The 26,369-nt window shown below is 39.4% G+C and overlaps 1 protein-coding gene across 7 annotated transcripts in view; it reads left to right on the top strand.

The window, feature by feature from the left end:
• The window catches only part of LOC129725998 (cell adhesion molecule Dscam2), a 300,505-nt gene that overhangs the window by 251,583 nt on the left and 22,553 nt on the right, over positions 1-26,369 (top strand). For all 7 annotated transcript variants that reach the window (XM_055682511.1, XM_055682509.1, XM_055682508.1 and 4 more), the window contains exons 11-14: positions 16,113-16,999; positions 17,063-18,142; positions 18,211-18,363; positions 25,150-26,295. In XM_055682511.1, the coding sequence (XP_055538486.1) occupies positions 16,113-16,999; positions 17,063-18,142; positions 18,211-18,363; positions 25,150-26,295 (3,266 nt within the window). The remainder of the gene's footprint in view (positions 1-16,112; positions 17,000-17,062; positions 18,143-18,210; positions 18,364-25,149; positions 26,296-26,369) is intronic.

Raw genomic sequence — 26,369 nt, 5'->3', positions numbered from 1 at the left:
ACAACCGCAATTTACGTCCAACACCAAAACAGCCTCCGTCATCCTGCCCTTTCATTGGAGACTGTTTACTGGGGTTTACTTTGCAAGCTGGGTGTTATCGCAAAACATGTGCTAATTGACATTTCACATCGATCGAAAGCAACGTAATTGGAACTCGTTTGAACTCGTTTGATGGAACTCGTTTGACAGAGTTATTTACTGTCTGTTTTTTACAATATCTCTCGGATGGTTTAAATTATTTCTATTCTGATTTGTTTCGAAGACTTCAAAGACGAAAACAAAATGGTGCCCTTTGAAAACTAATATAAGATTAGTACACTAAAGTCGCTGTTTACGCAGGAGAAACGTGTCGCGTAAAAGGGAACCGCGTAAAAAAAACTCGTAAATTCTGAAATCCGCGTAAAAAACCGCGTAAATTCCGGAATCCGCGTAAAAATACGACGAGAATTCCGGAATCCGCGTTTAAAAATAAACGCCTGAATTCCGGAATCCGCGTTAAAAACGCGTAAATTGCGGAATCCGCGTGAAAAGCGACCTTATTATATTAGCAAATGTAAAGGGTGTTACCGTCAAAAAATCATCAACTTCAATTTTATTTTTTTTTCTTGTAAAAAAACCTGAACTAATCCACCTAGAGGTGCAGAAACCTTCGTTATACTAACTATTACTATAAACTTATTAGGCCAGTAAATCACAAATCGTATACCAACGTAACTCCAATTTCAATAATGACTGAAAAAAATTTAAATGATAGTTTTCAGAGAGTGAATCAAAGACGATCATTGAATTAAAGTTTGACGTGGTTTTCGCAAATATTATAGATGTTATCACTGGAGTATATGAGTCTTTTTTGGTCGAACATAAACCAACTTTCAAATGCTGGCTAAAAGCAACTCAAAATTTTTCGAAACAATCGAACGTAGAGGAACTGCTCCATTATTCATCTCATTAACCCTCTAGTGCCCAAGTTAATTTCTAGACGGGCTTCGGTAAAATCGCTATGAATAATTATAAACACTTTTTAAGTATTTATTAAAGCTTTTTAAAGGTTTGACTGAAGCCCGCCAAATGGCGGCATTGGGCACTAGAGGGTTAAGCCGATATTCACGAAGAATACACGGATTAAACACGAAATTTTCACGAAATCATTGAACAAATAAACTAAATATGCTTACGTACTCTTATGGAATCGTTGAGCATTGTATATTTAGTAAAATTAGTTAGATTTATCCTGATTTTTGTAAAACAAAACCATTTTTCACAACGCTTCCATATCCATCTCGAAACTTGAATCACTGCTTAATTATTCATCTCACGACGCCCCCATATTCATCACACTGTTAATCATGAATGAAACACATTATCATGAATAATCGTAGCCGCAGCCCGTCGTAGAAGGTTACCTAGATATCCGCTGCAGTTGTTTACGTGCAAAACTGGTAACCTAGGTAACCACTACAGTGCTGTAGATTTATATCAATTATGTCGGAATAATTCAACATTTTCAGTATGATGTTTTCGTTTCAACTGGAACTGATTTGGCAACTCTTGATTTTCTTCAACGCAGTGAAAACAGATGAAAATACATACAGTTGAAATTTAGGAATTGTAGAAATTCATCTCAAATATTTCTGCTAATTCAAGCTTGTTTCAGGAAAATTGAGGTGAACATTTCAATGATTAAAGTATTCTTAGCGTAGTGAGTGATTTTGTTTAGTGATTAAAATAAAAAGTGGTCCGCTAGTGATGAAAAAAACTTTGGTTGGCTGCTGAACGAGTCCCGTTGTAGCCGTAAAGAATGACGCGCGGATTTTGTTTTCTGAGGTAGGTGATTGAATTAAATGAGTTTTCGAGTGCATATGCCCGACTATAGTATCAAATTTAATGCTTTTAAGTGAGTTTTTGAGGATTATACTTGAGGAATCTAATGTGAACAAAGAAGAATCCATTCTATGGATTATCAGATTGGTTTAAGAAGAAAATATGCTTTTTTTTCTGTTTTCAATTGTGTTTACATGTTGAATGAGATGAATATACGGGCTGAGAAGAATAATGGAGCAGTTCCCCTATTACCGTTTTAATAGATAAAAATGAAACTGATTTCATACTAGAACAATCACAACTGCATTGAACTAACGTACATATAGTTCAATGCGGTTGTGATTTTTCAATTCTCCATAATCCCAGTTTGAATTTCGCTTTATTTTCAAAAATCGCAGGACCTAGAATTATGAATCAGCATCAAGTATTTTTTTACGAATTGAAGCAAATTCTAACAGCAAACCTGCTCTCGAGAAATTATAGTTCAGAATTATGTAGGAAAAAAATTATAACTCTTGGTGAAAATTGTCAATTTAATTCTATCTCAAATGCATTAACCTTCCACGGAAGAATTATGTGCTTCGTCTCTCGACGATTGATGGGGGAAGTTACGCTCGGCCATTAAAGAGGCCGCAACCGCGGCACCAAGTGTGGTAACGTCGAGCCGACAAAATGACTGGTTTGACGGAGAATGTCAGCAAGCGATGGAGAGGAAGAAAAGAGCTTGGAAAAACTATTTAAGCATCGCCGCCAGAAAGAACGTGGCCAAATACCAACGAGCTCGAAATGAGTTAACCACGAATCTGAGGAGGAAGTCACGTGTGCGTGCCGGGGACACTCTCGCGCAGAGGGCTTAGACAAGGAGATGGATTATCCTGCACGTTGTTCAACATTGCCCTTGATGGTGTGATCTGACGAGCGGGCATCGAAACGAGAGGCACGATTTTCAGCAAAGGTAGTCAGCCTTCGCACACGACCAGGACATTATTACGAGAAACTCAGCGACGGCGGAGGCAATCTACGCCAGACTAAAAGTGGAAGCTAGAAGAGTTGGACTAGAAATAAATGCGTCGAAAACCAAGTATATGAAACGAAGAGGCTCGAAAGAAACTAACATTCGCCTTCCACGGACGGTGATCATGGATTGTGTGTCTTGGCCGTGATATCAACGTAGAAATCATCTTCACATGGAAGTTACGTAGGCATTTAAATGCTTAAAAACTACAATCTTTGCAGTAAAGCCCAATCACCATTTTCTGATCTAAATCTTTCCGGCTGCGATTATGACGTTCTTGTTCTGACTGAAACTTGGCTCCGGCCGGACATCGTCGATAGTGAACTGTCACCGGACTACCACATCTTTCGTTGCGATCGAAGTGGCTTTACAAGCGAACTATCGAGAGGTGGCGGTGTACCTGTCGCCGTCAAAGCAGTCCACCAATGTATAGCAGTTTCGGTGGAAAATTGCGATCAACTTGAGCAGTCTTCGCATCAAATTAGCACACCGTTCCCTTTATGTTATAGGAATATATCTCAGACCTTTGTCCAGTCCGGACAACTATGTTGCACACACTAATGCAATCCAGAATGTATGTGACAAAGCGACAAACGACGATATCATCCTAGCATTAGGTTATTATAACCTCCCCGAGCTTAGCTGGCACTTTGACGACGATATAAACGGTTATCTCCCTATGAACGCATCATCAGAGCGAGAGGTTTCACTGACGGAATCGATGTCCATTGCTGGTCTTGTTCAGATGAATAGCCTACGAAATGCAAGTGGGAGAATTCTCGACCTAGCGTACGTCAACTCTCCCGATTACGTGGAACATTTTGGCGCGCCAACTCCACTCCTAAAACTAGACGAGCATCACATGCCTTTTATTTTAAAGCTTGACACGCAATTCACCGGACCGGCTCTCAATAACGCTTCAGTGAATACCATGGAATTCGACTTCAAGAGATGTGACACTAACTTGTTAAACAATGAAATTTCAGCAATCAACTGGGCAGAACGACTGAGTTGTAGTCTGTAGATGAAACTGTGTCTGTTTTTTATGATACACTTCATGGCATCTTCGAAAGACACGTTCCTCGGCGCAAAATCGGTGCACCCTCTTTTGCACGCAAACCTTGGTGGACTCCTGGGCTACGTCGCCTGCGCAACAAGCTCCGTAAAGCCCGTAACCGATTCTTCAGGACAAGGTCTGAAGAAAACAGCCAGTTTCTTCGGCACATCGAATGTGAATATTCCAGTCTCCTGGCGACGACCTATTCAACGTACGTGAATAGATTGCAATCGAATCTGAAACTAAACCCGTCATCATTTTGGGCTTTTATTAGGAGTCAGAAATCATCGAAACGCATTCCATCGAACGTTGAGTTGAACGGATGTCATGCAAGCACAGCTGAGGAAGCTGCTAACCTATTTGCAGGCTTTTTCAAAAGCGTGTTTCGAACCTCCTCTCCCGCTTCCAACCCGGATACATTTCGGCTTACACCAACTCATGAGGTGCATCTTCCTGAATTCCGCTTTTCTGATAGGGACGTTTTCGAAGCACTGAACAACCTGGATGCTTCTAAAGGTCCTGGCGTTGATGGATTGACGCCACATATGCTAAAGATTTGTGCTCCCGGACTAGTTATACCGTTAACGATAATTTTCAATCGTTCCCTCGCTGAGCGTACGTTCCCGTCGATGTGGAAAACTGCCAAGATGATTCCAATCCACAAATCAGGTAGTATAAATCTAGTTGAAAACTATCGTGGAATATCGTTACTTTGCTGTCTGGGAAAAGTCTTTGAAACAATCGTCCACGGTTTCCTGAACAACGTCGCTAAGCCGAAAATCAGCGAGTTTCAGTACGGTTTTGTAGCGCGCCGTTCAACTACGACCAACACTGTTCCCTGCTGTAGAAGCTCGTTGCCAAGTAGATGCTATTTATGTAGATTTTTTTCGAAGGCCTTTGATGTGGTTCCACACACTCTAATAATCGAAAACTGCTACATACGGGCTTCCCATGCTGGATAGTTTAATGGCTGAGATCGTACCTTACTGAGAGGAAAGCTTTTGTCCAAGTAGATCTTGAAGCCTCTGTAACATTCGATGTCACATCTGGTGTACCACAAGGGAGCATCCTCGGACCTCTCCTCTTTATCCTGTACATAAGCGACCTCGTTTACCGTTTGTCATCAGGAAAGCTATTTTTCGCAGACGACCTTAAAATCTTCCGAGTAATTTCATCCGTTCTGGAGTGTGCATCCCTGCAGCTTGACATCGACGAACTCCTGTCGTGGTGTGACGAAAATGGGATGAACGTGAACATAAAGAAATGTAAAATAATCTCCTTCATGCGTCGCCGAAAAGCCGTAGAATTTAACTACAAAATCGGTTCGATCACTCTCGATCGGGTAGATTTTATACAGGACTTAGGTGTAATATTGGACAGCTAGCTAAGATTCGTTGAGCATGTTGCGTCAACTGCCGCCAAAGCGTTCACCGTATTGGGATTTATCAGTCGCCACACTGCATTCATCACAGATGTGTATGCTCTCAAATCACTGTATTGCTCGTTGGTGCGAAGTATCCTAGAATATGCAGCACCGGTCTGGACACCGTATCAGATTTCGCATAGTCTGACGTTAGAACGAGTACAGAAGCATTTCATACGATTAGCGCTTCGTCAGCTTCCATGGGCCAACTTTACAGATTTGCCACCGTACCCGTCACGCTTCCTATTGATTGGCTTGGAAACTTTATCCGACAGACGTCTCAAGCTACAGCGAATGTTCGTTTTTGACATTCTCACTAGCCGTATGAATTGTCCAGCTTTACTGCAAAGCATCAACATCCACGTCCCATCTCGTACTCTTCGATACCATGATGCACTTTGGCTCCCAGCTAGTAGGACAAACTACGGATTTAATAATCCATTTAGTGCATGCATCCGTGCTTTTAACGCTGTTTACGACTATTTCGATTTTTGTATTAGTAGAGATGTTTTTGTTAATAGAATTAGGCATTTATTTTAAGCAACAGTCTGTACGAAATTTTCGAAGACAAAGAACAATAAATAAATCATTTTTCAAGCGAATTGATAAAAAAATGCAGAGAAGATTTTATTAGCGTTTCCCGGGAAAATTACAAATTCTAGTCCTTAGTAGTCCTTGTTAGAAGATGCTTCTGTGTGAGCAGAGAAACCGTTCTAGGGCGTTTACCAGCAAATGCATGTTCTATAGACCGTCGATGGATTGTTCGGGAACTCACAGATCAGTTCAGCTCGTCCTAATATGACAATATGCTCGATTCACTCTTCCTGCTCAAAAGTTTCTCAGGATGTCGATACTTAGAAAAAATTTAGACCACTTAACAAAACGTCAAAAATATTTTTCGATCGATCTTGCTGTTGCTGATTAAATTTTTTTGTTCGATGGGACCATGATCCTACATTCTAACTGAACTTACTTACTTACTTATTTTAACTGAACTGGATGGAAAAAATATACTCCACTGCCGACGGTCACCTGCCATGGTTGTACTTGGCGCCAGAAGAGAGGTTCTCATCAACATTCTGGATCTCACTGGCCAGACTGCGCCGCCATGAGCCTCTGGGTCTACCTCTTCTATGTTGTCCTAGCGGGTTCCAATCGAGGGCCTCTCTGCTAATTTCGTTCGCTCCTTTCCTCACTGTGTGCTCGATTCAATCCCACCTACGTTCCTGAATCTATGTTGCTATCGGTCGTTGATGGATTCGACGATGGAGCTCCGCATTGGATATCCAATTGTGAGGCCACCAGGCACGAATGATGTATCGTAGGCTACTTACTTTACCTTACTTTAATGGCGACAGATCGTTCAGATCCTATGCCGAATCAGGAATACGTCTCTACAAAACTCGGTCTTGGGCTGCTACTCTCCAGTCTCCAGGCTGCTCTGGAATCCTCGTCGACAGCACACATCCAGCGTGTGCGAGATCTGCCTCGAAGTCATCAGCTTCATGCGTTACGTAATTTATGTACGACGCCTTAGCAGTCTCTAAGCTCTAGATTTAGAACGAATTTGTTGCTATTCATCCCAACGTTTCAGCATTTGTTGGTGCCTTCATCCGGGGAAACTATTGAGAGGTGTTTTTTATTACCTTTCAACAGTTTTCCCTGATGAAGGCAACAACAAATGCTGAAACGTTGGGACGAATAGCAACAAATTCGTTCTAAATCTAGAGTTTAAAGACTGCTAAGCCGAAACCCTATTATTGGTACCCCCTGCAGTCGATCTCTACCACACAAAGTCATTCACTAATTTAAAACCAAGACCATAGATGCAGATTTTTATTTCATTTTTCTTTTACATCGCAAAACTTGGTTTTAAGTTTTGCGATGTGAAAGAAAATTGAAATAAAAATTTGCATCTTTCGAAATTAGGTTCTTCGTTCTTCGGATTCGTTCATTGAAGTTTTCCAAACACTGTTAAATCTATCCAGTGTTGTATCTGAATCGTATACCACAAGAGATCAAACCAATGGTCGCAGTGGTCCAAATCTTACAAAATAAATCGTGACAATTAAAAAATCCGCGTAGAGTAAACCACCAAGAAAGGCTTTACAAAAAATCCGAGCGCTCCATGACCAGCATTTAAAATTATACTCTTTGACCGTAATTGCGGATTTTTCGAAAGGCGGAAGTTTTTTTTTTGGCTAAGTCTTTTACTTAATAAACACTTAGACGTTTTGGGTTCCCTACCCACCTAAATTCGTAAATCCGTGATTTTTTTTAATTTACGCGGTGTCGCCAAAAAAAAGCGTTAATCAAAAAATCCACGTAAAAACACCACGTTAATTTGAATACCCGCCTAGAAAAACCACGTTAATGAGAAAATCCGCGTAAAGAAAACCTGACCGTACTATCCTTCAGAAAATATTGTGTATAAGAAACCTCAAAAAATGACTACAAGTTTTTAGTTCGAACACCCGCCACTAGTGGCACCACGGAGATCTAACTTTTCAGTCTTGCCCTTTGAAGAAATAGTGTTTTCAGCAAAACTGTAGATGATGTTATCACAAAAAACTTTGCCGAAGACACTTTTCTTCTAACTCTTCTTGTTTTGAAGATATAACGTTTATATTAAGCTGGTCACTGAAATTAGTTTTATTCACATTTTTCTAGAAAACTGTAGCATTAAGCAGGCAACAATATTCAGCATACATTTGTATACCATGGAAATACACAACTATTTAGAAGACACAAAACAAATACCTTCCACTAAAATAAATCGGTTCTAGTTATTGCCAAAATATTTTGAAAAGAAATCTTTTTAAATTGCATAACATTTTTTGTGACTTATACAAAGTTGTGTGGTTTGATAATACACAAACAGTGGCGTAACTTGAAATTCCTATCGGGGTGTGGAGGGTTTGTATGATAATAAATGTGAAATAGTTGAGATATGAGGGCGGGAGAATATTGAAGAGAAAGAATAAGAGAGAACAATGTAGAAGATAAGGTGTTCTCTTGCTATCTTTAACGATAGCGCTTACCGTGCATTTCAAGAACAACATTCGTTCCCCGCCAATTCCAACACTTCCGCAGCAAGGTACATTGCAACCACCAGATCGATAGGTACTCCTGTACCAACCAGCATAATTTACGGGTACTGGCCGTGACGTTAGCAACCCTAGGACTGGCTGTGCGTCTTATTCAACGTTTACCACCCAATGTAAATTAGACCGGTTTATAAATATACACCTGAATCGCGCAAAATGCAATGGACGAATGAATGATGGTGTGATGAAATAAATCCGTGCGATTGTCCTAAATATCCACGCACGCCACAAGTACACGGGGCCGCGGATGTGGTATTATGGAGGAATGTAAAAAAAGTAGTACTGCGCGGCGCATTATTTTTTGGTATTAAGCAGTTGTCCAAGAAGTACGTTAGTTTTTCGTCAACTGTTCAACCGTCAACAAGCACATCCTTAAGATGGCACCAAGGACACAAGCGGACTACGAGAGCTAGCCAAGTAAGCTGGGTCCGAAGCTAAAGCTATTACGAAATACACTAGTTCAAAGTGCATTGTTTCGTTCCTCCTGCTCAAACACGTTTTTGAAGCAATGCTGAATTTTCTTACTTTGCAAATTATTAAACATGCAGTTCTGCATTTATTACAAGCGATTCACTAAATGCGATCTTATTTTACCTATTGAGTTAGTTTAAATTATGTTTGAAATTTATTTATTTATTTTTTTTTAAGGGGGGATTTGTTAGTAGCTTAAGTATTTATGATAAATATTAGTAAATAATGAATATGTGTGTCCAATCACAAATGGTGACTTCTCAACACTGTTAGAAATTTGTAATTCTAATTGTTAGGATTTGTTTGCTTTCGCAATTAGGACTTATCATTCGTAGGGATTTAAACCTACTTGTCAGAAAAGGGGAAGTAAACTTACAACTAACTTAATTGCTAACTTATTGGCTATAAAGAGAGCTTATCGTAGCAATTGAGGATTGCAACGATTTTTGTCGAAAATTGTTAATAATTTCATTTGACATAGTTTCTAATGGTTCAACACCAGTAAGTCTATGTAATTCGAGTGTACTAAACCAAGGAGGACGCTTCAAAATCATTTTCAGAATTTTATTCTGAATCCTTTGGAACGTTTTCTTACTTGTTGAACAACAACTTGACCAGATCGGTACAGCATAGAGCATTGCTGGTCTAAAAATTTGTTTGTAAATTAAAAGTTTGTTCTTTAAACAAAGTTTAGAATTCCTGTTAATGAGAGGATATAAACATCTCGTATATTTGATGCACTTGGCTTGTATACTCTCAATGTGCTCTTTGAAAATAAGTTTTTTATCATAAATTAGTCCCAAGTACTTAACCTTGTCGGACCAACTTAAAATAACCCCATTCATCTTGACAACGTGATTATTGTTTGGCTTGAGGAAAGAAGCCCTAGGCTTATGCGGAAAAATTATCATTTGAGTTTTAGAAGCATTGGGAGAGATTTTCCACTTTTGCAAGTAGGAAGAAAAAATATCTAAACTTTTCTGCAATCGACTGCATATGACACGAAGGCTTTTTCCTTTTACGGAAATGCTTGTGTCATCGCAGAACAATGACTTTGTGCATCCTGGAGGCAAATCAGGAAGATCTGAAGTGAATATGTTGTACAGGACTGGACCCAAGACTGAACCTTGAGGTACACCTGCTCTGACAGGAAATCTATCAGATTTTGAATTCCAGTGGTGGGCACCGCTAACCGAAAATTTAGCGACGCTAATCGCTAAGTCGCTAACCGGAAAATTTAGCTCGATAATCGCTAAACGCTAAACGCTAAACCCACATTAGCGGAACTTTCGCTAATCGCTAATCGCTAACTTTTTAATATGTCCTTAATAGTCATATCGCTATATTTATTGCTCGTGTTTTGTAAGATTTGGACCACTTTGATCTGTTTTGGTTAAACAAACGAAAACAATTACTTTTTAAAGCTATTTACAGTAAGAGGTTCACGAAACGGTATTCATATTTGATTTCTAAAAACAAGAATAACAAAAGTTATTTAGCTTGCATTGAATGTTAGGAAGTTTTCATAAAAATTCAATTATCATCTGAATCGAAAAAGTAGAACCAAAGTTGTCATAATTTCAAGTGCATTGCAATTTACCAAAGTTCTCGGTGAGCCGAAAATTCAATCTAAACCTTGTGCTTGTCCTTCAAAATGCTCCTGTGGCTTGTACGATAACTGGAACGCCATTCTAGGGTAAAAAAACTGACAAAAGTAACTTTCGCAGTAGAGTATGTTCATCTTTCGAAGCAATTTACGTACGCCATCAGCAATTCACAGTTTTTCTAAATATTTCTATTGTCGCTTCTCTACAAAATTTAGCGAATTAGCGATTAGCGTTTCGAAGGCCAAAATTTTAGCGACGCTAGCAGTTTCGCTAACCAGCTCAAAAATTAGCGGAATCGCTAAATCGTTAACTGAATTTTAGCGTCGCTAATTAGCGAATTAGCGAATTAGCGGAATGGTGCCCACCACTGTTGAATTCTGATAGACAACCTGCAGAGTTCGATCAGTAAGATAATGTTTTAAAATTTTGATTAGGAAAATTGGAAAATTAAAAGTTTGCAATTTCGCAATCAAACCTTTATGCCAAACACTGTCGAATGCTTTTTCTATGTCTAAAAGAGCAGCTCCAGTGGAATAACCTTCAGATTTGTTAGCTCGTATCATATTAGTAACTCTGAGCAATTGATGAGTTGTGGAATGCCCATGGCGAAATCCAAACTGTTCATTTGCAAAAATTGAATTTTCGTTGATGTGTGACATCATTCTGTTAAGAATAATTCTCTCAAACAGTTTACTTATTGAAGAAAGCAAACTGATTGGTCGATAACTTGAAACTTCAGCTGGGTTCTTATCCGGTTTTAAAATGGGAGTAATTTTTGCATTTTTCCATAATTTGGGAAAATATGCAATTTTGAAGCAGCAATTGAAAATTTTCACTAAAAATTCCATTGTGCTCTCAGGGAGATGTTTGATTAGTATATTAAAGATTCCATCGTCACCAGGTGCTTTCATATTTTTGAAATTTTTAATAATTGATTTAATCTCATTCAAGTTAGTTTCAATTATTTCTGCAGGTAAAAAATCCTGGGAAGAAATTAAATCAAATTGACGTGTGACTTCATTTTCAATTGGACTCACAAAATTAAAATTTGAGTTATGAACATTCTCAAACTGCTGAGCAAGTCTTTGAGCCTTTTGTTCATTGGATACAAGAAAACGTTCACCATCTTTTAAAACTGGAATAGGCTTTGAAGGTTTCTTAAGAATCTTCGACAGCTTCCAAAATGGTTTTGAATATGGTTTCAATTTTTCAACTTTAGTCTCAAAATTTTGATTTCTCAGAAGAGTAAATCTATGTTTTATCTCTTTCTGTAATTCTTTATAAATAGTTTTAAAAACAGGGTCACGAGAACGTTGATATTGACGTCTGCGGACATTTTTCAAACGAATTAGAAGTTGAAGATTTTCGTCAATTATTGGTGAATCAAATTTCATTTGAGCCTTTGGAACAGAATAATTCCTGGCATCAACAATTGCACATTTTAATGCTTCCAAAGCGGAATCAATATTCACTTCGTTTTGCAAATCAAGCTCATTTTTGAAATTTCTCTCAATATGAGTTTTGTATCTTTCCCAATTAGCCTTGTTATAATTAAAAACAGAGCTCATAGGGTTTAAAATTGATTCATGTGATAAAGAAAAAGTTATTGGAAGATGGTCAGAATCAAAGTCAGCATGTGTGATCAAATCACTACATACATGACTTTGATCTGTAAGCACCAAATCAATAGTTGAAGGGTTTCTTACAGAAGAAAAGCATGTAGGACTATTCGGAGACAAAATAGAATAGTATCCTGAAGAACAATCATTGAAAAAAATTTTGCCATTGGAATTACTTTGAGAATTATTCCATGAACGATGTTTAGCGTTAAAATCGCCGATTATGAAAAATTTCGAACGATTTCTAGTGAGTTTTTGTAAATCACCTTTAAAATAATTTTTGAGCTCGCGTGTGCATTGAAATGGTAAATATGCTGCGGCAATAAATAAAATCCCAAGTTCAGTTTGAACTTCAATTCCCAAAGTTTCAATAACTTTCGTCTCAAGATGGGGAAGAGCACGATGTTTGATTCGGCGATGAATAACAATTGCAACTCCACCGCCGGAACCCTGAATCCTATCATATCTATGAACCACGTAATTGGGATCATATTTTAATTTTATGTTAGGTTTCAAAAATGTTTCAGTAATAATTGCAATATGCACATTATTTACTGTTAAAAAATTAAAAAGCTCATTCTCATTGGCCTTCAATGAGCGAGCATTCCAATTTAATATTTTAATTGTTTTATTTAAAATCATTGCTAAATTTTAAATTAGAAACAATTTTAATAGTAAAATTTGTGCCTATTTGAATGGCTTCAAACATTGATTTTGCCTGCAACATGGCGTTCATAAGATCGAACATTGCCTGTTGCAAAAAAGAAAGTTTACCTGCCGTAATAGGCCCCAGGCAGTTGACATTAGAAAAAATATTTTCGGCAGCAATATTAGCTGGAGTGATAGGTGTACAATTATTTTCTAGCGTGTTTTGCTTACCCATATTAACGGTCATTTTCGAGCTACCAACACTAGGCGGTATAATGTTCGAACTACCTGTAACCTGTGCATAAGTTAAACGGGTATGCAAAGGAGTAGGTAAACTATGCGTCACTGGTACGCTTGGAGAATTTTGTTTTGAAGTTGGTTTTAATTGAGAAATTGAATTTTGTTTACCTTGCCTTGCCTTAACAATTGCTAAACGGACTGGGCATTGATAAAAATTTGACATATGGTTGCCGTTACAATTCGCACAGCGAAAATTTTTACTCTCTTTCACAGGACATGTGTCCTTTTTGTGAGAAGAGTCTCCACAATTAAGACATTTTTGGTCCATGTTACAGAATTTGGAACCATGGCCATAACGTTGGCAAGTACGGCATTGGGTGATATGCTTTTCACCTCCGCCATACTTCCTATAAATTTCCCACTTTACACGCACATTATACAAAGCATGTGCTTTTTCAAAAAATTTTAAGTTGTTAACCTCATTGCGGTTAAAATGAATTAAATAATTAACAAGGGAAATTCCAGCTCTCTGACTGTTTTCGCCTCGTGATTTTTGTTTCATTAGAATTACTTGGGTAGGGGCTATGCCAAGTAATTCTGTTAAAGTAAGTTTGATCTCATCAACGGTTTGATCGTTGGTGAGACCTTTCAAGACAACCTTGAACGGCTTGGCGTTCTTGGTGTCGTATGTAAAAAATTTGTACATCTTGTCAGTTAAATACTGAACAAGACGATCACGACCCTTTACTGAGTCGGCTAATAAGCGGCATTCACCTCTACGGCCAATCTGATAGGTAACTTTAACGTCAGAAACAAACGTTGAAAGTTCCTTTTTGAATATATTAAATTCAGAAGAAATAGTTACCACAATAGGTGGAACTTTCTCCTTTTTTAAAGATTTTATATTTTGTATAGTTTCAATATTAATAACTTCCATTTCACCAGCTTCTTGCTCAGGCAAAATATCAAAAGGATTGTCACTACAGACACTCGATGTGTCAGAAAGAGATGCCTCTCTTTTCCTCCCCGCAGCGATGCAAGGTTTCTTTTTCCGTCCAGCCATTTCAGGTGATACGATAAAGTTAAAACAGATGTTAAATTCAAAAGTAGGTAGTCTTGAGAAAGACTGATGGGAAATAACTTTCAGGTAGTCTTTAAAAGACACACTGACAAAACACAAACTTTGAAGCTATAGGCAGTCAAAGACCAGTCCACAAGCAACCGAAAAAACGTCTGATCTGTAGGACAGTTCAAGACGCACTGATTTGAAATTTATTTGATTTTGTTATAGAGTCGTTTGTATAAAACAAATTGAACAGCTCGATTGAAGCAACTACACAACTTGGAAAACTCGTTTAATAAATAAGGTAAAAAAATGCCATTGGTGTGTCTCAATATAAAGACAATATGAACGCTGTATAAAGATAAAGACGAGGAAATGATGTAAAAATTAAAACATTTTTGATCGTTGCTCTTGCCGTCTGCGGTTGAAAGATATACACTAAGAAGAAAGTTTTTATTTCTATTAGCAACGTTCTGGCGAGTGACAAAAAAATAATAACTACCTCAATTGAATAATTTTGATGCACTCAAAAACAAGGCTCCGTCCGCTACGGAATGCTCAATCTAATGAACGTTTGTTGCAGCAATAACCATTCAAACATAAAATCTTCGCCTGCTGCGCTGTGGCAAGTTTGCTTGCTACTGGTCGATTCGGTTTTCAGTGAATCAATTTTTTGCTACGGTGATCAGAGGAACAATAAAGACTAAATTATTGCATGCTAACAAAATACATCAATTTTTCGGAAGTTTGACATTATTCTACCATTTGGCTTATATAAAATGCTGGTTACACAAAGCTGTGTGCGACCTATATTAGGCGACTCTTTGGCATGAGTTATATCAATTTATAAAATTAACAGTTTTGAAGATTTTGGAGAGCCTTTTCAACCCCAAAGCTAGTAAAAGCGCTTATCCTTAGTTATGAAACCCAAACATAAGGGGGACCATTCCAGGAGACAAAGGAGTGTACATTCTTAGCTTTGCCACTCTCAAAGAACTATATGACTCATATGTAAATCTCACATACGTATCGGTTGATACAAAACATCCCCGATCTTAGATTATATTAAATGATATTGCGCTACACAGTAGACCTGGCCGTTGACAAGAAAAATGTATGGAAATCATTTTTTAACATGAAAAATGATGGATATAATTTTCCAGGAATTTTTTCAAGTACTGGCTGTGTTAGAGTAGACTAGACTAGCCTGGGGTAGATTTTGAAGGCCCTTTAAACCCCATTACAGTGCTTTTTCGAATTTATCAACAGCCGTTTTTATCACTACTCGCCAAATTCACGCTCGATTTTCTCATGCTTTTTTTTCGTTTTAATCATGCTTTTTAAAAAAAACTAAATCAAGAATAATGTACTGCCAGTTAAAGAAAGTGTATTTGAAACATCATTTCTACTTATGCCTTATGTATCCTTGTATATGTATAGTTTTATGAATTCAATTTAGTTTATAAATTTTCTGGGGCAACCAAGTGACATCTGTTACAATTTATTCATGTTATAATTTTGAGAAAAATAAACCGTGAAATACGTATTTCATTGACTTGACTTTGAAGTAAAAATTACGTATTATTCGAGCAGTTGAGAGAGAAGATCTGTAGATCCACAGTTTGGTGCTCATAGAACGTGAATTTTAAAATTATAAAATCGAGCGGTTCCACAATTTCCCATTAACGAACCTTGATACAACCTCCCAATTGCAGTCCCTGTTTCGCATCATGATACAAAATTTTATTTTGCCTGCATTTGACAATCCAAAAGGAAAACGTCACAAATCTCACGATCTTTTAATTGAAAGCGAGAAAAATCTACCTACTACCTGCTAGGGCACGTCATGGATCAATCAAAATCAAATGAAATATTGACTATGCAATCTTTCACACTCCCGTCTTCCCCCCTGCTCACAATGAGAAGGCAAGCCATTCAATCACCTTTGCACAGTCCGACACCATTCCGAAATTGCTATTGACTTATCCGGCATCGATTCCGTTACCATTCGTCTTGATTTACCTTTCCGCTTCATTTGCAGGGTATCACATAGTGCCCGGGTGAACATTTACGGTCTTCCATACATTCGAGAGATGCCTAAAATTACCGGCGTGTCGGGCAGTGACTTGGTGATAAAATGCCCGGTGGCCGGTTATCCGATCGATAAGATACACTGGGAGCGGGACGGTCAGACACTGCCTATAAATCGACGCCAAAGGGCCTACAATAATGGAACGCTAATCATCGAACAGTTGCAGCGGACAGAAGATGCTGGCACGTACACCTGTATGGCCCAGAACAAGCAGAAGCAAACGTCCCGACGGAATGTCGAGATTCAGGTTATAGTGCCTCCAAAAATTATGCCCATTCAAGCAATGACCAATATGTTGCGCGAAGGCATGCGTGCTGCTATCTCCTGTCAAATATTGGAAGGTGACCTGCCGGTGAATTTCCGCTGGGAACGCAACGGGAAACCAATTCTCGGTACCGGTAATGAAGTGATACGAAGGTTAGACGAATACTCGGCCAGTTTGGTAATCGAACATATCACCTCGGAGTACTCGGGAAACTATACTTGCATTGCAAGCAACGTAGCCGGAAGTGAAAGCTTCACGGTGCCCCTAACTGTAAACGTCCCACCGAAATGGATTCTCGAGCCAAAAGATTCCAGTGCTCAAGCCGGACAGGATATCGCTCTTCACTGCCAAGCCGGAGGCCACCCGAAGCCTACGGTCACTTGGAAGAAAGCAATCGGCAACACTCCTGGCGAGTATAAGGATTTTCTATACGAGCCAAATGTTTCGCTGCATGACAACGGTACGTTGGAGTTTCGCAAAATCACAAAGGAATCGCAGGGTCATTTTTTATGCGAAGCCAAAAACTCCATTGGAACCGGCGTTAGTAAAGTGATTTTTCTTAAAGTTAATGGTAAGTCATTTTTAATTTGTTAAAAATTCAAAATCCTAATTGATTTCTTCTTGTCTTGCACAGTGCCTGCTCATTTCAACACCAAAAGCAAACAAATCACTTCACCTCGCAACAAACAGATTCATATCCAGTGCAACGTCCAGGGCGATAACCCAATCGACATCAAGTGGAAAATGCAAAACTCCCAGCAGCACATTGACGAATCGCTGGACAACCGATACAACATCCGCGAACAGGTGCTGGATGACGGAATGGTTTCGGAGTTGGGAATCTCCCACACCTACCGTCAGGATACCGGAGTCTACATCTGCCATGCAACGAACGCGTTCGGTCATGACGAAATGTCGATCCAGCTGGTCATTCAAGAAGTTCCGGAGTCTCCAAAAAATCTTCGCATAAACTCCCAACAGTCTCGAACGCTGCAGCTGTCCTGGAGTCAACCGTTTGCCGGAAATAGTCCCATCGAAAAGTACAACGTTGAATACAAGCTCGTTACCGATTCGTGGCAGTCGGCTGAACACATTACCGTAGCCGGAACCCAAACTGTCATCACCTTGCAAAATCTGAAACCAGCAAAAGCATATCACATTCGGATATCGGCCGAAAACAAACTAGGTGCGTCGGAGTATTCGGAAGTGATACAAGTGACCACCTTAGAAGAAGTGCCTTCCGGTCCACCGTTGAATATCAAAGGTGAGCCGAAAAGTTCCACCGAAATTTTTCTCTCTTGGGAAGCCCCCGATCGGGAGCAGTGGAACGGAAATCTGCTGGGCTATTATGTGGGCTATCAGGAGGCAACCGGTCCTAATGATAAGGAGATTAACCCCACACAAGGTTTTAACTTTAAAACGGTCGAAGTGCGAACGCATTTCGGAGGGGAAACCACACTGGGCGGACTAAGCAAATGCACCCAGTACAATATCGTAGTGCAGGCATACACCAGCCAAGGAAGTGGACCTCCGAGTAAGGAAATTTCACTCAGCACCCTAGAGGATGTTCCGTCGACTCCACCCGATAGTCCCAAATGTGACGTACTGAGTTCGACCTCGATTTATATCACCTGGTCACCGCCGGCAGCTGAGGGTCAGAACGGGAAGATACGTGGCTACAAGGTGTCTTACATTGAAATCGAGGATCTGTTTGGTAAGCTTACTGTTAAATGCTGTTAATTTCTAAGATGTCCCAAAATTGCTTTTCGTTTTGATCCGCAGAGAAAGAACCATACACTGCCAAAACCAACAACCAGTATATGACGCTAGAGAACCTGAAGAAGTTTACCAACTACACTTTCTGGGTGCTGGCATTCACGAAAGTTGGCGATGGTGTGCGGACCACTTCTTTCTTTTGCACTACTCACGAGGATGGTGAGTGATTTTTTGTTGTCAGAATATCGCCGCAGTCATTTTAACTCATTTCATATGTAAAATCAGCCCCTGAACTCAAATATGAAGTTTAAATGCGACTACAGCAACATATATTCATCATATAAGAATTGAATAGTTTTTTTTTGCTGAATCCAAGCTAATTTCGTCTCAAATTATCTGCTAAGGCTTTTCTTTGTAGAGACTTTCGACATTATTTCCAATATTTCAAATGGAAGATTTTTTTGTTTTAAACTAGACGTTGACTTGATGTTCAATCTTTTGAATCAACTGATTCAAGCTTCAAGCCTGAATAAAGCTGACCCTCATATTACAAGGTGATGAGCACTGCGTACTTCAGCGCCGCTAACCGTATCAAATTGTGCCGAAAATCGATAAAAGATAATATCTAAACATTTATCAAATATTTATATTTATTCAAACCCTTTATTGCAGATTGTTTCACGATTGAATTTTTGCTTATAAAGATAAAGACAAAAAAAATTGCTTTTGAGAGCTATTTATAACATGTGGTTCAAAATTAAAAAAGGTGTACTCAAAACAATCTCTTACCAGCTTCTTATGAATTTTATCTGAATAGATTGTTTGTATTGGCCAGCTTTGTATGAAATATGAAAAAAATACTTGAGCATTAGCATATTTTCTTTTTATAATGTTACTCATTGAAATTGAATAGATACACTTAATACAATGAGTTATGGATAGCATTTCTGTTACCAAAAAATAATGTCTTTCTACTCTACCCAAATTCATCATAAAAATTTATCAAAAACTATGAGCCAGTGCTTAAGTTTAAATACGTAGGTTTGCGCAGAATTGTGAATGCTAGGATGAATTGCTTTGATTATAACTCTCATATAACTTTCATGCCATCTCTCGTACACAACTGTACGGGTCAACAAGTATATGAAAACCGCCAAAATTCGCCCTGCAATGCTACTTTCATGCACTGTACGGAATGATGCTGGTGTTGTGATCTGGATTTCGAACCTTGAGAATACAGAAGAAAAATATAAAATTTGATTTTTCAGCATTTCTGTTTTTTTTTTTTTCTATCGAAACTACCGAATTTTGCTATGAACCTTCCTACGAACAGCACTTTAAATTGAAAATTTTATATTTCATTTGAAGTGATCCACATGTTTGGCCGCCATTCTAAATTGAGTCGTCTTCTGTTTTTTTTCGCAAATAAAAGTGTTATTACCATATTTACATCCATCAATTACGATTTTCGAGATAATATCGAGTCAAAATAACGAGATAAATATCGAGAAGTTGTGTAATTTTTTGAGAGCATTTACCCAAAGTTTCATAGAGATTTGTGAAATAGAACCAGCCCAGCAAACAAACTGGTTCATATAAATCGCGCTCAACTCTGTTAAGTGAACCCTTATTAGGTAAAAAATGACCATATAAGATGCATGAAATGCGCCTATATGAACAAATCTGGAGGCCATATACGTACTTTGTAAGAAAGAATTGGTTACGATTTTTTATAACTTCGCATGCTCTCTTAAATGGCCTTATTCGAAACTTTAAATTGCATTCTATACGACTTAGAGGATTGACGCATTTTACAATTTTGAATGACACGTTAAATGGCTTCATATATAACCTGATGTTGCGTTTTATAGGAATCAAGTTTTATACGATATACACAAATTTAATTTTGCATTTTATGTAATTTCAAACTTGACATGCACATTTGAGCGACTTAAAATTAACATCTTTATACGACTTTTGGTTTGCTGGGAAAGTAAACACACTTGAAGTATGATGAGGGTTGCCGATAAACTACTTAACCTATTTTCTCCTTTTTACCGTAGTTCAATGAAAATGTGCCCTCTTTAAATGCATATTTTGGTACTGTAGCTTGAATACTGGATTGGTGAAGATTGGTCCAAACTCGTGGTATATGAAATGGCAGTTCTTCCCATAGTAAATCATTGTAAACTTGAGTTGAAAATCGAACTGTTTTTGGGTCAGTTTCTCAGCATTCAACTAATCACCGCTGTTCGTTTCTACTGTTAAGAATAGTACGGTATAGTGTAGAATCGTGCCGTGGGTCGTTTAAAAAACTACATTGTTACTTTCACTAAACAGATCTTGGACACTAAGGTCTCAATCGAAGATAAAGCTTTCCCCAAACCTTTGGCATAATAAGAAAGCATATCTTCTCTATTGAAAACCTATGAAACAATGAATTGAAAACAGGTAAAAAGCCAGCGACTAACCAATCACGAGCCCACTGTTGCACGTGGCCTCACCTAATTTTCGAAGTTATGTCATTTCCCCAGCTTCGCAAAATACAAAGAGATTTTATTCCGTATATAATACGAATGTACGAAAAACGAGTCTTATTTCGTGTTTGCAACCAGTCGAAACCGACGCGATGGTACTCTCAACCAACCAACAAGATAACAAGCATTGCGGCTTGGAAAGAAGACAAACAAATTCTTCCCGTGTCGGCAGGAGAACGAATGAAATACTTATAGAAATGGTAGTTCACGGACACGAAACAATTCGAAACTAAAAATTTTCTGGATGCCATGACTTGATTTGCATCGTAATCATCATAAGCCTCTTAAAAAACAGTTTCGTGGAAACAAGCATAACTCTACTTAGCTTCGCTTAGCTTGACTGACTGCACATATCAATGGTTGCGCTCCGTGATTGATCCGAATCAATAAAATTGCACAGTGAATCAACTTAATGAGGCTGGGAGTAACCGACCATTCTCATTGTACACGTTTTAGTGACTCAACACTTTGAAGGGTCAACGTGTGCGGTGTCTGCCTCGAAGCTATCGGCCTCATCTTGGCCGGTCGCTCATTCGTCATACATGCTACGTGGTCAGCCCACTGTAACCTGCTATGTTTTATTAGCTTGACAATATCAGTGTGTTTGTATACTTGGTACAGCTCGTGAATCCTGCACGCCTGCACCACGTCTCATTTTCTTGTTTGTCACCGAATATTGATCGCGGAATTCTGCGCTGGAGGCCCAAGCACTCGCCGATCGATCTCGTATCACGTCCACGATTCATTTCTATAAAGCACCACCAGGAGGATCAGCGTTCTGTAGAGCACAAATTTCGAGTGGATCTGCAGACTGTGGGACCTTTACAGGCTACCACACGTTACAACCCTGAAAATTCTTAACTTTCTTTATTTTCATCTAGCAAAGAGGTATGAAATCCTTAAGTAAGCATTACCGTTAAACAACTTAAATAGCTATTTATCTATATTACACACAAGCATTATTGATTACAGATACGCAAAATTGGCCAAGCATTTTTTCTATCAGCACACGATGATAGTATGGAGTGTATCCAAAATATGTTTTTTAACTTTTCAACGGTAGTATTAAATTTTAAATCATTGATTGCAAACATGGCCAAAAACAATGGAATTCAAGGTGGCTTCCTAATAAAAAAAAATTTAATAAATGTTGAAATAAGTTAAGGAAGCTCATAGCCACAAGGCTACAGAGTCCACTTTGACAATAGAATGGTCATGAGATCTTACTTACTTACTTAGGCTCTTATAATTTTTATTTTCATGGAGCCGATTGTAGGCACGACTTCCGTTGATAATACGCTTCCGGATCTCACGGCTGGTATCATTATGCGCAGTTACCAGTGAGCCAAGATAGACAAACTCGTCGACTACCTCGAACTCATCGCTGTCGATCGTAATGCTACTGCCTAGGCTTTGTCAGTCGGCTTCGGTTCCGCCGGTAACGTACAGATGGTTTAACACGTATTTATCTGCAACGCTATCCTAGCTGATTCCTGCTTGTTTTAGTCTGATGTATTTTTCGGTCACCACCGCAGTAACACTGCATACTCCTCCTCTTTCAGGCGGTGCCCGAAAGATGTGGGTTCACTGCATCATCTTCTGTCTGTGTCTTTCCACATTCTGACCAGTAGCACTGCGCAACTTAGCCGCCCGCGCTGCGTTCACCTCATCGATCACAATGTAGGAGACATTCGTCGTCGAACCACTCGTTTCGTTGGGTTCGTCTCACATGCCCGATGACGTTCTCCGCTACGCTGTTGATAGCTGTTTTGATAGTTTTTCTTTAGTCCTCGAAAAAAGTTTCCTCCAGCTGGTCCTCTTCCGGTAGCGCAGCTTCCAGAGAATGCGCGTAGTTTTCGGTGACGTTAGGCTGCTCTAATCTCTCGAAATCTAACCAGGGTGGGCATTGAACCAGGTCGTCCGAGTCGACGTTAGCGCTCCTATAGGATCTGACGTCGATGATGTCTGAGGAGTGCCAACAATCAATAAGAACGTGGTCAATCTGAACGCGACCAGAACGAGGTCGGTCGCTGAACCTTTCAATCCCCGGTTTGTTTTCCACCTCCCGGCCGACCTGAGCGTTGAAATTCAAGATATCTTGATATAATGTTTTCGGCAGTGGTCGCACTCACGCTCCAACTGCGCGTACAATTCATTCTTGTTGCCGCAGCTCTGGTAGATGGCATACCATTGAGCCCTTCCAGCACATCTCCTGCAGTGCTACAACGTCGAACCTGCGGGATTTCAACACTTTGGATAGCACTAGATTGGGAGTTCCTCGTCCCGAGTCCGCTTTCGTCGCGTGGGTCTGTGCCGATTGTTTCAGTCCGAATGTCTTTGTTCCTCTTTAAATACTTGTGAGTGATTTACGATGCCCACCAACCCCTTTGCTCACCGGAGGGCCTTCGTGCACAACACTGTCTCACGTTGGTATGGTAATCGGCCACTCCTAACCTGGAGTAATAACGCTGTTTTGAGCCGCTCCTAACATACAGGACAGACGCTCAGAGCCCTCCTTCCCTGTCAGCATACGACCTGATCTTCCCTTGGTTGCTCGTATCCCAGCTGAGTCCGCGTGAAGGTCGGGATAGTAGTGGGTGAATAACAGGCTAAAAGAAAGGGAATTCATTGTGTAGGGTTTATAATGAACTTCAAGCAAAAAATGCATGAAAATTAGTCGTCGGCTGTTCGGATGAATTTTTAAAGTTTTATTGTGTTGTCGCCCCTCATTTTCTGCACACTACTGCTGGTAACCTTATTTGCCATCTTGTTCCATTCCGTTTCGAGTAACTCTAACAAAACTAAACAATCGCTGGTGGGCGTTATGTTTCGTTTTTCGTATTTTTTTCGATTTTGTGGGTTGGATTAGCGGAAGGACAAATGACAATGACAGCTCCTTTTGAGCTTAAAGCAAAACTGACAGTATGTGACGTACTCGAAAATAGCGAAAATCGCTCGAATCGAGCTGCGCAATGTCACCCCTGGTTTTTGATGGTTCTGTCGCATTCGTGTAGTTTGTCTTTGGTGAATGACCAATATCTCTCGATTCGATAATAATAACTTTTGACTGAATCACGCCCGGAGAACCTAGGATTGTTATGGACTGCTCGAATCACATTTGTTCCTAGATATTGAATGTGTGTTTCAATATTCATAAAATGTTCACCACTGAACGACAAACCATCCATATCAAAACGCTGTCAATAGTTTCTCGATGTGGCAACGCTGGCAAGCGCTGCAGTAATATTAAAGACTTTAAAAGAAATTGTAGTCCCACATCAAAAAGAGAAAACAGCAACAAAAAGCTGCAAATATCTTAGTTTATACTTGAAAATTTACATAAGAGAGATTCACTGAGTGTCAGTTATAAATACAGAGCTTCAAAACTACAGATGTAATAAATAGGGAGACCATCCGTCTTGATTTGGCAGGACATGTCCTGATTTTGAGACCCATTTGGAACGTCCTGATGTATTTTTCATATTTTAGCATTTGTCCTGGTTTTACTGAATGATGCCGGATTTCAAAAAAAGTAGCAAACTGCTCAGCACTTTCATCTTGACTCCGGGAAGAGACGAACTTATTTCGAACAATTTTTTTTTTCTTTGGTTGAATCTTGACGAGGGAAATTGTCTAGTCGTTGAAACAGTTAAACGTTTTTTGACAATTGTTAAGTTTGTTTCAAACACTTTACTAGTGTTGCCCTTTTTAAAGGTCTACTAAGGCCTAATAAATCGAAGTTGCAAAATTGAATCGTTAGAGAAATACGTGAAATATGAGTCTTTTGGCGTATTTTGAAGTGCAAATCTCAAATTACGTGTTTTATTTATTGATACCTTAAAAAATAAAATAGCTTAGATCAAATTTTTGCTGGAAAAAGTTGTCCTGATTTTTAACTCCAACCAAATGGTAACCCTAGAAATAAAACACTCAAAATCACTCATTCTAAATTAAACTAGTTGAAGTCTGCTTCTTAATTTTCCCTTTAATAGCAGCTTGGAATAGTTTCGCGGACGATTCTTATGCGAGCAACAGAGTAAATGCTTTTAGGCATGTGGCGAAACGTTCGAAATTAATCGAGAAATTGAATAGAAATTACAAGTTTTCAATTCTTCAAGTCTTCGAATGTTCTTTAAAATTCTATGGTGATAAATCATAGATTGAAAAAAACTGTGCACAACGCGATCAAAACGGTCGAATTTGTCTGTTTTGTTGCTTTATAACTTCTTCTGATTTGAAAAACGACTTTGAATTTTTATCTATTGATCTTAAACAGACGAAATTTAAAATTAGATTAGTGATATAACATTTTATAAAAACGATTGTAGGTACCTACTTGTAAATTTACAGTTTTGATATTCGTTTTCTGTGGGTTATTTTTTAGAAAATTTATAGTGAATATTTGATAAAATAAAAAGCCAAATAAATTGAAAGCATTAATTTTCCAAAAAATTCATATCTTCCACAGTCCCCTCGGCACCGCGTGCCATCAAAGCGGTCCCAGCGTCGAGCACAAAAATTCTCATCTCCTGGCTTCCGCCGGCCAACAGAAACGGCATCATCACCGGGTACACCTTCTATATGTCCCTGGTGGATGGTGGCCGGGACGAAGGAACGCACAAGCGCACGCTGGTTCCGTACGCCGATATACACGAAACGGTACGGTTGCAGGAGCACGGAACATACCAGTTCTGGCTCACGGCTTCCACCAAGGTGGGCGAAGGGGAGAAGTCGGAAATAATTACCGTTCCCCCGAACAATAAAGTTCCCGCTCGGATTGTATCCTTCAGTCAGGAAATCGTAACGCCTTGGAAGGAAACGCTGGTTCTACCGTGCCGCAAGGTGGGAGTTCCTGCACCGGTAACAATCTGGCGCCAGGATGATCAGGCAATGGAAACCGGAACGAGGAAACTGATTGCCAAAAATGGAACTCTTTACATCAAGGACTGTCAACATTCAGACGCCGGGAATTACACGTGCAGCGTAGAGAACAATTGGGGACGAGATGAGGTTGTCTACCATATAAAGATCAAAGTTCCACCAGATCCGCCGAGTCTTTCGGTCATCAACACCTACACAGATAGTTTGCTGCTAGAATGGCTAGACAATAAGAATGGAGGTTCACCAATTCTCGGTTATGTTATCAATTACAAGCGAGAGCACGGCGACTGGGAAGAGATTCAAATTGATTCAAAAACCAACACCCATCTGTTGGTAAATCTGTGGTGTGGAACAAAGTACCAATTGTACATCACGGCCTACAACAAGATAGGAACCGGTTTACCATGTGACATCGTACATTCCCAAACAAAGGGGCTGCCACCTGTTCAACCGAAGCATTCGCAAATGATAACCAACAATTCAACCAGTGTGACTTGCTGGCTGGATTCCTGGGGTGACGGTGGGTGTGGAATTCTACATTTCTCAATCGAAAACCGTATGTACGGTCGCTCTCTGTGGAACATGATCTCGAATCACGTGGAAGCAACCGAACGAATTTTCACGGTTGCCGATTTGAGTCCCGCAACCAAATACCAGCTGCGGGTGACGGCTTATAACAATGCCGGAGCGACGATGGCGGTTTATAATTACACCACCCTAACCGCGGCTGGAGGTGAATCCCACACAACACACAAGCGTGTTTGCGTACGCATTAACCAGGCATTCCTTTTTCTTTTTGTTCTATTT

The sequence above is a fragment of the Wyeomyia smithii genome, chromosome 2 (genome assembly GCF_029784165.1).
Source record: "Wyeomyia smithii strain HCP4-BCI-WySm-NY-G18 chromosome 2, ASM2978416v1, whole genome shotgun sequence".
Taxonomy (NCBI): Eukaryota; Metazoa; Arthropoda; class Insecta; order Diptera; family Culicidae; genus Wyeomyia; species Wyeomyia smithii.
This window is presented reverse-complemented; position numbering and strand designations above follow the sequence as displayed.